At 34.1% G+C, this 12,649-nt stretch overlaps 1 protein-coding gene across 1 annotated transcript; it reads right to left on the reverse strand.

Annotated features, from left to right (window-relative positions):
* Positions 1–8,200: 8,200 nt before the first annotated feature.
* LOC132557919 (uncharacterized) lies at positions 8,201–8,803 on the reverse strand. The gene is made up of 2 exons (XM_060222448.1): positions 8,461–8,803; positions 8,201–8,208 (listed from the first exon to the last, which is right to left on the reverse strand). The coding sequence occupies exons 1-2, from the start codon at positions 8,801–8,803 to the stop codon at positions 8,201–8,203; spliced, it is 351 nt and encodes a 116-aa protein (XP_060078431.1).
* Between the last annotated feature and the right edge of the window lie 3,846 nt (positions 8,804–12,649).

Genomic DNA, 12,649 nt, shown 5'->3' on the forward strand with positions numbered 1-12,649 from the left:
TTAGTCAAAGAACTAAAAAATGTATGGAACAGTTTACCTCAACATGTCGTTGATGCTAAAACAGTTAAGCAGTTCGAAATTTTATTTGATGAACACTGGAAAGAAAATCGACATTTTATTTTAAAGTCATGAAATAACACCAGAAGTATTTATCATTAAGAATATTATTTATTGTAAATTCATCTACAGATATGGACACGGAGGCTTATTCCCAGCCTGCGTCCATCATATATCCTAATAAATCCTAATAAATTCTTAAAAAACAATGTATCATCATGATCAGGCGGTGCTTTGGTGGCGCAGTTTTGAAACACCTAGCCGTCTGGGGTTCTGGATTCACTGAAGGGGGATACGGGTTTCTTCAAAGTGTGACCCTTTGCATGCTTACAACAAGTATAATTTTTTGAAGTTGAAATAATAAAGTTTCCATATCTAAATGTCATGTACATACAATCATACAACATGAAGACTGACAAGAAGACAAAAATTATAGATGATTAATTATTAAACAAAAAAGTGAAAGAATTAAAATTTATTATATTTCTGTTATTTGATTGATAGAACACACATCACAAATCGGTAACGATGCACTTCCTCGGTAGAGTTCATTATCGATAATTATATATTGTCAAAAATCAAAGGGGACAATCCAAGACATTTCATTAAAAATTGGTAACCGATATCTTTTTTAAATTATGTTAATAAAATAGCATGTAGGTTAAAACAGTCTTGAGGAAAATTATAGATTATGATCAATTAGGATTTTTACAAGGGTGCTACATTGGAAAAATTACTATACTTATATATGATAATATTAATTATACTGAAGTTAATTTTATACCTGGAATACTTCTTATGATTGATTTTGAAAAAGGTTTTCATTCGGTATCATGGAATTTTATAGACAAAACATTTTTTTGGCTTTAGGAAGATTATTAGAAAATGGATAAAAGAGTATATAATAATGCTAATTCTGCAATAAATCAGGTCTGGAATCTCTGTGCTTTCTTCAAAGTTGAGCGCAGCTGTTGCCAAGGTGATCAGGTAGCACCTTATGCTTTTGTATTATGCACAGAAATATAAGAAACCAGGATAAGAAACATTTAGAACATAATGGGCCTTTTTTCAATAGGCTAAGGGTGAGGCTTTTCTTGAAAGTTTAAACAGAGTTGGGGAAAATGGGGAAAAAACTTTTACTTATTTAGACTTAAATTTAAAACTTAAACCCTAAACCTAACCCAGTCTATATATATTCTTATCTATTAATGTCTTCTAAACTCTGAAAGTTGGTTTAGAAATATTTAAGTATTATACAGGACTTTTTTTGTATATTTGTAAAATCATCAGAGAATACTGGGGCTTATGGAAAGCAAGGTCCACGTTCTTGATTAAGACTTGATTAAGTCATGTAGTCACAGATTACTGCCGACGAATCATAAATGTTATGTACAATTTATAGTTCCGAAAACTCTATTCAGCCTTTTTTGGCATGATCCATGAGTATATGCAGGCAGACCTTTGGCTTCTACATCAAACTTGATAGTCACTGGAAACGTCAATGTTGATTTGTTAACTATATTTCCTGAGCATGAATTATCAGAGCTAGTAATTACTTATGGACTTAAATTCATAAATGATCCCACATGCACTGGTCTTACTAGATCCAGTCTTCTGGATCTCATCCTTATAACAATTTAATTTGTGTGGAAAGTAATGTCATGATTACAGAAAATACATTAGTGGCCATAAAGCATGTATCGCTTCAATTAAAGTATCTTTTGATATCAAACCTGTTTATATATAGCTTGTGATTTTTTTCACTTTGAATTTTTCATCATTTTCAATCTTTTCTTAATAATTTTTTAATCATAATTAAATCCCAAATGTCATAAAACTAAGGCAAAATATGACCAAAAGAAACATTTACATGGTTCTCCTGAAAAAGTACAAGATTAATAATAAGACCAGGTGTTCTGGAGGAGTTAGTGTCTACTGTTTCATCGATGACACCTGACATGTAAGCCCTGGTCAATCCAAGTAAGTAATGTAATATTCTCAAATGAGAACAAGGTACACAACAACGGAAACAACAGGCAAACTAACGAGCATCAAACACGTCCCGCTTCATATCACACAAAGAAATAGAATATTTCGCAATGAGATCACTACAGCGACCATAAAATTTCCCCATAATTTTCATTCACCTGCATCGTTTGACATGTAAATACCATACGTTGGAGATGCAAGGATATTACTATCCAGAAATGGAGAAATCCACAATAGGGAATTGAAATAATCACGTCTATCAAGTAGCTTGATGGAAAGCTGTCCATGTTGGTTTCGTTATAGGAAAAGATCGAGATAAACAGTCGATGTAGAAGAGTCTGATCTTTGATTTCTTGTTCTGGTGATATATACGATGGATCCTTTATCGACATATATATAGTTATGTAGCATATTATGTAGCATATTTTCACAAAAAAAATGTACAGTAACATTATGCTGCCTTGTTAAAATGTTAATTATACGTATAAATAATTATTTTGTTTTTACATTTACAAATATAAATTTAATTGCATAATTTGTTGTCGTCTTGTGTTTTGCTCATGGTCCTTTTTCCTGTTGAAATTGCTTACTTCATATGACAATAATATCTAGAAGTATCTGTAATTCATGCAAAGCCTCTTAAAATCACTGGCACAGCAGGTGTCACCGTCAGACCATGTTCAGGCATATTGTGATACAGGACACGACCTCAATCAATCGCGAGTGGTTAGTTGACATCAACAAAATCAAAGCGAAGACAATTTGAATTGATATTTTCTCATTTTGTTAATATATTAAAACATTTGGAGTCACTTGTTTAAGTTACCGAAATGATTTCACCCACACATTTAAGTTGTTCGGAGTACCTCTATAGTATCATACTTAAATAATGGTGAGGTAAAGCTCTCCCGAGACGATATTGGGTTGTTCCATTTATCTAATTGTTTTGGGCCTATTAACATTCCAGCATAAATCAAACGCAGAAACTACTAACAAATTACGTCCGAAAACCAAACAAAGTTATCTATTGTCTAATGTTTCAAATACTTTTATTTTGGGATATATCTTTTTCATATTATCTGAAAAGGACTGACTTATAAATAACCCTATTTTACGAAAGTGGCATCGTCCAGATATGGCGACCTTCGGTATCTTTAGCAGGGCATCGAAGGTACTCACGTTGAGAACACAGTCACCTGTGCTACGAATACACAGAGCCATGTCCAGTTTACTGATAGAAGACCCCAAGTATTCATGGCTCAAGGACTTGGGTCTGTCATCATCCAACAATGGCGCGTATTACGGCAAATGGGGTGGATCAGGAGAGGTAAACAAGATGAAAACCGACGCATAAGTCGATAGGTGACATGCGGCTTTCGTGAATTTACCGTTTAACATAGTTCAGTGCCAGTGGTATCTATGCTATCAGTCATTTTGACCAAACATTACATCCTAGTTTATACACTATTGTGGAGACACGTGATGTGTTGTACAGCTAAGAACATGCCAGGACATTGACTTTGAAGGGTGTGTGTGAATGACATGATCTGATTGGTCGACAACAAGGCCAACGTGACGTAAATGGACATGTGGAGGATTTACATGTCAAAAAGTGTCAGAATAGAACAAGACACATACTTTATTTCTTATTAACTGACAAGAAAAATGTTATTTTTATGAAAACAAACATTGCCCAAAAGTACTCTTTATTGATCAGGCGTAATTAAGTACAATGATATCATATTTTAGGATCACCTGCCAAGTAATGCACTATGCAAATAGCTTGATACCACCAACATAACTTTTTTTCTGTGGAAGGTTCATTTGCATCAAAATTTGATTGGGTTAGTTATTTATTGGTCAACTAGTTTTGCCTCTATAGTGAGGCTTCCTCAGGACAACTTTTTCATTGTGATGTAATTACATAAACATGTACTTTATGCTAAGGCTATGTAAGCTCTAACATTAATTGATTGTTACAATCAAGTGATATTTAACCATATCTCTGATAAATTATTCCATGGGCATTTACATTTAAGGTTTTTATCAATCTACTTTTGTCACCTCACTTCTGTCAACAAAGCATTGGGTACTGATGGATTCTGATTCATATGCTAGCAATTTTTAGTGAACTTCACTGCTTACACTCGCAGTGGAGCTGGTGTAAGATGCATCACTTAACATCAGATCCTCTATCAGTGTGTTCAAATCTTCCAAGGTGCTGTAATTCATTTCTGATGGTTCACTCTTAGTAGAGGTGGTATCTGAAGAGTCATGGGCGTGATAAAATGAACCCCCATGCCTCACCCTCAGTTAATATAACAGCTTATCTACCCTTAGTACTATGTACAACACCTGAGTATATGTATACGAGTCCACCAACACCCTGGCCACATTATTTTCCCACCCAAACCTATTTTTTATTAGCCCACCATCTAATAGATGGTGGGTTATTCAAATCGCCCTGCGTCCGTGGTCCGTGGTCCGTGGTCCGTCCGTCCGTAAACAATTCTTGTTACCGCTATTTCTGGAAAAGTACTGGATGGATCTTTCTCAAATTTCATATGCAGGTTCCCTTTGGTCCCAAGTTGTGCATTATACCTTTTTGGACTGATCCGAAATCAAGATGGCTGACAGGCAGCCATCTTGGATTTTGAGAGTAAAATCTTGTTACTGCTATATCTGAGGAAGTACTGGATGGATCCTTCTGATATTTCATAGATATTGGTTTCCCTTGGTCCCTAGTTGTGCATTGTACCTTTTTTGGACTGATTTGAAATCAAGGTAGCCCACAGGCAGCCATCTTGGATGTCGACAGTAATACAGCACAAGCATATTGTCCATTATCCACCTGTAACTGACTGCTATCTAATAATACTTTGGGATCTTTTTTAATTGATATTTGCTAATAGGTGCTTAATAAAATATCTTGTGCCATCATTGAGTACATTCAATGAAGACCAGTTCATGAACATTTACAACACCTGTAACAAACCAAAAAAAATAAACAAATCTTCAAGAACTGAAAACAGATCCTCAAATGGTGGGCGCCAAGATCCCTCTGGGATCTCTTGTTATTTATGTATTTACACTGTGTATGATTGAATCAGGGTGAATTGCAAAGCAATTGGTGATAAAAGCTAATTAGTAAGAAAATAGTGTAATGCATCACTTTACCAAGGCCATGGTGAAGTGAACCCCCCTGCCCCACCCTAAATTTGCCCATCTCAGTCATATTTTTTGTTATGTATGTGTTTATATGATTGAGTCAGGTTGAATTGCAAAACAATTGGTGAAAAATGTTAATAAGTAAAAAAATATAGTGAAATGCCTCACTGAGAAACAATTCAGTGAAGTGATAAAAAATTAAGTAAAGAAACAGCAATTGAAAACAAAATATTAAGTGGCTTCACTTTACCATGGGCTTCACTTTACCATACTACACCAGTCTTACATGAAATTTGATAGACTCTAAACATTTTTTTATCAGCGCCTCTACCAGTCTGTTCCATTTCTTTGGTATACTCGCCTCATCTCTGGTATTATCTTTCCTGATCTCTGACTCCATATTGTAGAAAGGGTGTTCCAAATTAAGGTGGTAGTCATAACGTTCCTTTCTTTTGTAAGATTTTTGTACATCTGCCCTTAGTACTCTATTTTAAGTGGTTTCCCAAATATTTGAATGGTCAAGCATTACAGATAGACTAAGAGTATTGAATCATCAATACAACTTACATTTGATTGAAGGTGTAAACAATAAGTCGATTCAATTTCTAAAAATACATCTTTAACATAATGTCTCTTTAATTGCGTTGGTTGTCGGCTCAATAGTTAACAACCTCGCCTTTTTTTAATCGGCTGTGGTTCAATTACTGGAGCGGACTTGCCTCTTTTTGTCTTGCAGGACATCAACGTTCATGTTAGGAACATATTGATATTTCATTTTCGGCACAAAATGTACTACTCTTACTGAAAGAGTAGATAGTAATTATCATTATTTGGAACTCTTTGGAAATGGAGGCAATTTTTGACATGATGTTGGAGCAACTCAATTAACAACCAAGCAACAGTTTGGTGCTCTTTTACAATCTCAGCATTATATTTTCTTCATATGTATCTGATATTAGCAGAAAAAAATCCATAATGAGATTTAAACTGATGATCACTCATGCATGAAGTTGGTTGATTCCTTATCATCTTGTACACTAAAACATCAGTGCTGATGCACTTCACACTGGTCATTTGTCCGATGAAGGTGACTCTATAGTCATTGAAACATCACACTGTTCTGACAAAGATTTAATCAAGTGTTTCTTTTTAAGTTTAGTTTGGAATCAGTCTACTTTGCTGTTTAAACAGTACCATCTGACTGCGTAAAGATACAATTTTCATTATGAAAGTATTTGTAGAAGTGTGAGGCATATTTTACCCAAAATCTCACAGTATATTGACAAAATTTGTATTTTCTAACTTGGCATAAATGATTCAAAGAAAGAAAATAACTCCTCTGCAGTCATGATAACATCTATTAATTAATCTGATGCAGAAGGGAAATTGTAAAATAGGTGTTTTAAAATGTATATTATTTTCATTCTTGAAGGAAACAACATCATATTGCCCAGCAAACAAACAGCCCATTGCCAAGGTAACGCAGGTAAGATGAAAGACAGTCGTAAAGGTATTACACTTAGGTGTACCACAATCCTTAAGATACCGAGTACTTGTGGATTGGTTGCTTGATGTCTCATTAATTGATCATAAAATGTTCATTGGGTATGTAACTTAGCCAATATATGTTTCTTACCAATGAATATAGAATAAATCTTCACAACCAATACAGAAACTCATATTTTACAATCACATTGTTTTTTTTTTTTTTTTTTAAATTGGCTTTTATTTTTCATTATTTTCATTTCATATAGTTCTATACATAGATATTGCAATAGAGGTTTATTGCCAGAAAAGGTTCCTTTTTTATGCATGGAGAATCCCAGTTATTGTCCTAGGCATCCGACACGACACCAAAACAAACATTAAACAAAATAATTTCACAGATTTACTTATAATACTCCTTTAATTTTTCTGATGAAGCAGAAGATGCTTACTCTTCTAGAACACCTGCTTCAAGAGTCTCTGTCAATTTTTCCTTTGTTCATATTTTACACTAGCTTTATTGAATTTAAATTTGGATCATGAATACCTGTTCACAGGTTATTTTGGCAATCGTCACAATGTACACATTAAACAATTTTAACAAAGTAATCAAGTACACAGTGTACACTGATATATACACCAGCAGTTGTGATAATGCAGCCTCAATCAGCTTGGTGATTAGCCTTATTACTATGGTAGCATTATCAACCATATGCTATCACACTAAGCCAAATGCATGTGATTGGATTGCTTTGTACCTTGATTTCTGTGGTATGCAGTACAAGTGTAATTATCTTCAGAATGAATTGATAGTAGAAATAACGTTATTGTTTGATAATCATCAATATTTACCTATAGGGTGATAAAGCTTTTCAAACCTTGAATACAAAAAAAAGCTGGAATGTTAAAGCCAAATATCAAGCAGTTGCTAAGTGACACTGAATGTGATCTGTTTTATTTCAGTAAAAAGATTTGCATCTGATTTTCCAAATGTGTGTTTTACAAATACTTTAAACTTGATGCTTTTTCACTTGCTGTTGTGTGTCGGGCATTATTTGCTCTCGCATTAAGGTCACAAGGAGCTGAGCTCCGGGGTGAGATTTGGCATTAGGGAATTTAATACTTTTAACAAATTTGATGACACCTTTTTTAAACCTTTTATGAAGATAACTAATTTTGACAGATTTTAACTGTACTTGATGCTGAACGTGAACAGAATCTCTTTATATAGAAATATTTATAGAAATGTACCAAAGTACTTCACATTATTTAACTCTGAATTGACTTGAAAAGTGTATATTTTACCTCAAAATACATGACTCTGGAGAGGCAAGGTTTGAAGGTTCTTTAAGTTAATGATAATGAACTGTGTAATATGTAGCTATGTGTGGATTTTATTCCCAGTTACAATTCATAAAACTGATGTCTCACATGTAGTCCTATAATATATGACTTCACAATTCTGTCTTGATATTAAACATTCGGCAGTAAATGGTAAATGTCAAAAATCTGAAAATAAAGGTTAAATATTATGACAGGATTGTTAAGTCATATATTATAGGACTAGTAATATTTGTCCAGTATACCTGTATATGTTTGCTTAGATTATTTTAGCCACACTAGCAGAATTTTGGAGCAACCTCCCCACCCCCCCCCCCCCCACCCCCCCAAAAAAAAAAAAAAAAATGTCAGAACCCTTCGGCTTCGGACTATATTCTACCTTACATGTGTATTGTTATGGATTTGAACGCTAATACTTACATTTCTTTATCACTGATGCTGGCAATGATCTGGACCTGGGGTATGGTCGAGCTCTTCTCTGTGCTCGTTTTATATCAATGGCCGTACCAGATGCCGGCAAAGGATTGGGATGGTCAATGGTAGGACCGTTTCCTCCAAAGAAATGCTTGCTGCATATGTAAGAGTGTTTGTTTACATTGGTAACCCCCCAGTTTTTACGCCCGCACAAGGAAACCCACAATCTACATTTTTCATGCTGTGTTTTAGGCTTGGGAAACGGTATGAAGAACACGTCCTGCATATGATCTGCATTTCTGTAGCGGTCGTCACTCCGACAATCACCCCAACAGCAGTGTTTCACCATGTTTACATTGGAATGTCAGACCCAACCGGAAGTGCAGTTTTGTCGTGCGTTCCCTATATCGTTACAAAAATGCCGCTTATGTAATTCCGAAATGCAAATCAACTATTGTCTGTCAGTCTAAACAGCGTCATCATATTATAAAGAGATGGGTCACACCTATGAGTTTCTCCTCAAATATCACATCATCCATACCGATTTCCCGTGGCGCGATAACCAAACATGCACTCTGTAATACATGTGATTGTTTTAGTTATTATATTTCTCTTTTATTTGTGTCCATTCGCGTAAGCATCGGTTACTTTTGTTTTGTGCAAGGTATACATCTAGCAGGCCCTGAATAGGCATACTATTGTTGGTTACATATTGTACATGTTCTTGACAATGATTGACCACTTGACCTGTGACATACGCTGTTAAATTCTATCTTCCTTTTCCCGCCTAACCTTTCTTGCCTTTATAAATTCTGATTTTGGGCTCGAACTGGAAAAACATGTTAACCTCATCTAAAATTACTGTGATGTCCGTCGTGCCATACACAGGGTGAGTCTTGCATTTATGTTGCAAATTGTTCATATCTTTACAAATTATTCATAAAGATATTTATTTATCTATTTCAAAACAGCAATTCAATTATTTCCACCTGATTGATCAGGACGAGAACAATATCTTCTTTAGAGTACGATATGTAATCCACTATTTCTCTTTAGATCTTGATTCAGGTAATTTATGTCACATGTAAATTTAAGTATTGTGTAGCATATTTGTAATAAGCTACGCATTATAGTAATTGTTCAGTTATGTACTACAGAGCAAATATGTATTGTCAGTAACGTGAATGTGAATGTCACCATGTGTTGTGCGTAAGTGTGTTTGCTTTAGGATGCATTCTTATAAGAGTTTTACCATGTTACGTAATACTATAATATTTGTATTATTTTAGGTATTTCGAAAGCCATACATGTACTATGAATAAAACAATTATGGAATGACATCGTCTGGTTCGGTTGGTTGTTGAAGAAATCCCTAAATCCCGACTGTGCTACAAAACAAGATAAAACATACCAAAACAAGGAAGAAACATAACATACGTGGTCTAAGTCGTAGACATCTGTTTACATACACGTCCAAGAATCACTTAAGACAACTATTGCACACAAACGGCACAGGAGTAAACCGGAAGTAAACAAAAACTAATCCGGAAGTCTGCCATAAACATAAGCAAAAAGCCGGACTGATATTGATTCAGGAAACAAAGATTATTGCTGGAGTTAAAAAGAAACAAAAATGTACCATGGCCACTGAAACAGCAAGTTATTCACGTTATGCAACGTAGAATTTATAGGAATAAGAAGATTTTACCGAAACAAAATTTATCAAAAAAAACTACCTTAAAACATCGCAGGATGAGGGGAGACATCATTCACACCTTCAAAGTCATAAATAATAAATATGATACAAGAGTTACGGAAAACCTATTCCAGATGGCATCCTCCACTACAACAAGGGGACACTCCAAGAAATTGTATAAGAAACATTCTCGATTAGACGTCAGAAAACATTTCTTTAGTCAAAGAACTAAAAAATGTATGGAACAGTTTACCTCAACATGTCGTTGATGCTAAAACAGTTAAGCAGTTCGAAATTTTATTTGATGAACACTGGAAAGAAAATCGACATTTTATTTTAAAGTCATGAAATAACACCAGAAGTATTTATCATTAAGAATATTATTTATTGTAAATTCATCTACAGATATGGACACGGAGGCTTATTCCCAGCCTGCGTCCATCATATATCCTAATAAATCCTAATAAATTCTTAAAAAACAATGTATCATCATGATCAGGCGGTGCTTTGGTGGCGCAGTTTTGAAACACCTAGCCGTCTGGGGTTCTGGATTCACTGAAGGGGGATACGGGTTTCTTCAAAGTGTGACCCTTTGCATGCTTACAACAAGTATAATTTTTTGAAGTTGAAATAATAAAGTTTCCATATCTAAATGTCATGTACATACAATCATACAACATGAAGACTGACAAGAAGACAAAAATTATAGATGATTAATTATTAAACAAAAAAGTGAAAGAATTAAAATTTATTATATTTCTGTTATTTGATTGATAGAACACACATCACAAATCGGTAACGATGCACTTCCTCGGTAGAGTTCATTATCGATAATTATATATTGTCAAAAATCAAAGGGGACAATCCAAGACATTTCATTAAAAATTGGTAACCGATATCTTTTTTAAATTATGTTAATAAAATAGCATGTAGGTTAAAACAGTCTTGAGGAAAATTATAGATTATGATCAATTAGGATTTTTACAAGGGTGCTACATTGGAAAAATTACTATACTTATATATGATAATATTAATTATACTGAAGTTAATTTTATACCTGGAATACTTCTTATGATTGATTTTGAAAAAGGTTTTCATTCGGTATCATGGAATTTTATAGACAAAACATTTTTTTGGCTTTAGGAAGATTATTAGAAAATGGATAAAAGAGTATATAATAATGCTAATTCTGCAATAAATCAGGTCTGGAATCTCTGTGCTTTCTTCAAAGTTGAGCGCAGCTGTTGCCAAGGTGATCAGGTAGCACCTTATGCTTTTGTATTATGCACAGAAATATAAGAAACCAGGATAAGAAACATTTAGAACATAATGGGCCTTTTTTCAATAGGCTAAGGGTGAGGCTTTTCTTGAAAGTTTAAACAGAGTTGGGGAAAATGGGGAAAAAACTTTTACTTATTTAGACTTAAATTTAAAACTTAAACCCTAAACCTAACCCAGTCTATATATATTCTTATCTATTAATGTCTTCTAAACTCTGAAAGTTGGTTTAGAAATATTTAAGTATTATACAGGACTTTTTTTGTATATTTGTAAAATCATCAGAGAATACTGGGGCTTATGGAAAGCAAGGTCCACGTTCTTGATTAAGACTTGATTAAGTCATGTAGTCACAGATTACTGCCGACGAATCATAAATGTTATGTACAATTTATAGTTCCGAAAACTCTATTCAGCCTTTTTTGGCATGATCCATGAGTATATGCAGACAGACCTTTGGCTTCTACATCAAACTTGATAGTCACTGGAAACGTCAATGTTGATTTGTTAACTATATTTCCTGAGCATGAATTATCAGAGCTAGTAATTACTTATGGACTTAAATTCATAAATGATCCCACATGCACTGGTCTTACTAGATCCAGTCTTCTGGATCTCATCCTTATAACAATTTAATTTGTGTGGAAAGTAATGTCATGATTACAGAAAATACATTAGTGGCCATAAAGCATGTATCGCTTCAATTAAAGTATCTTTTGATATCAAACCTGTTTATATATAGCTTGTGATTTTTTTCACTTTGAATTTTTCATCATTTTCAATCTTTTCTTAATAATTTTTTAATCATAATTAAATCCCAAATGTCATAAAACTAAGGCAAAATATGACCAAAAGAAACATTTACATGGTTCTCCTGAAAAAGTACAAGATTAATAATAAGACCAGGTGTTCTGGAGGAGTTAGTGTCTACTGTTTCATCGATGACACCTGACATGTAAGCCCTGGTCAATCCAAGTAAGTAATGTAATATTCTCAAATGAGAACAAGGTACACAACAACGGAAACAACAGGCAAACTAACGAGCATCAAACACGTCCCGCTTCATATCACACAAAGAAATAGAATATTTCGCAATGAGATCACTACAGCGACCATAAAATTTCCCCATAATTTTCATTCACCTGCATCGTTTGACATGTAAATACCATACGTTGGAGATGCAAGGATATTACTATCCAGAAATGGAGAAATCCACAATAG

This window comes from Ylistrum balloti, unplaced genomic scaffold (assembly GCF_031769215.1).
Source record: "Ylistrum balloti isolate Yb309-2 unplaced genomic scaffold, AGI_CSIRO_Ybal_v1 Utg370740, whole genome shotgun sequence".
NCBI classification, from domain to species: Eukaryota; Metazoa; Mollusca; class Bivalvia; order Pectinida; family Pectinidae; genus Ylistrum; species Ylistrum balloti.

Coding starts and splice junctions, on each gene's coding strand:
- LOC132557919 (XM_060222448.1), bottom strand. CDS start 8,803: ATGGTGAAACACTGCTGTTGGGGTGATTGTCGGAGTGACGACCGCTAC.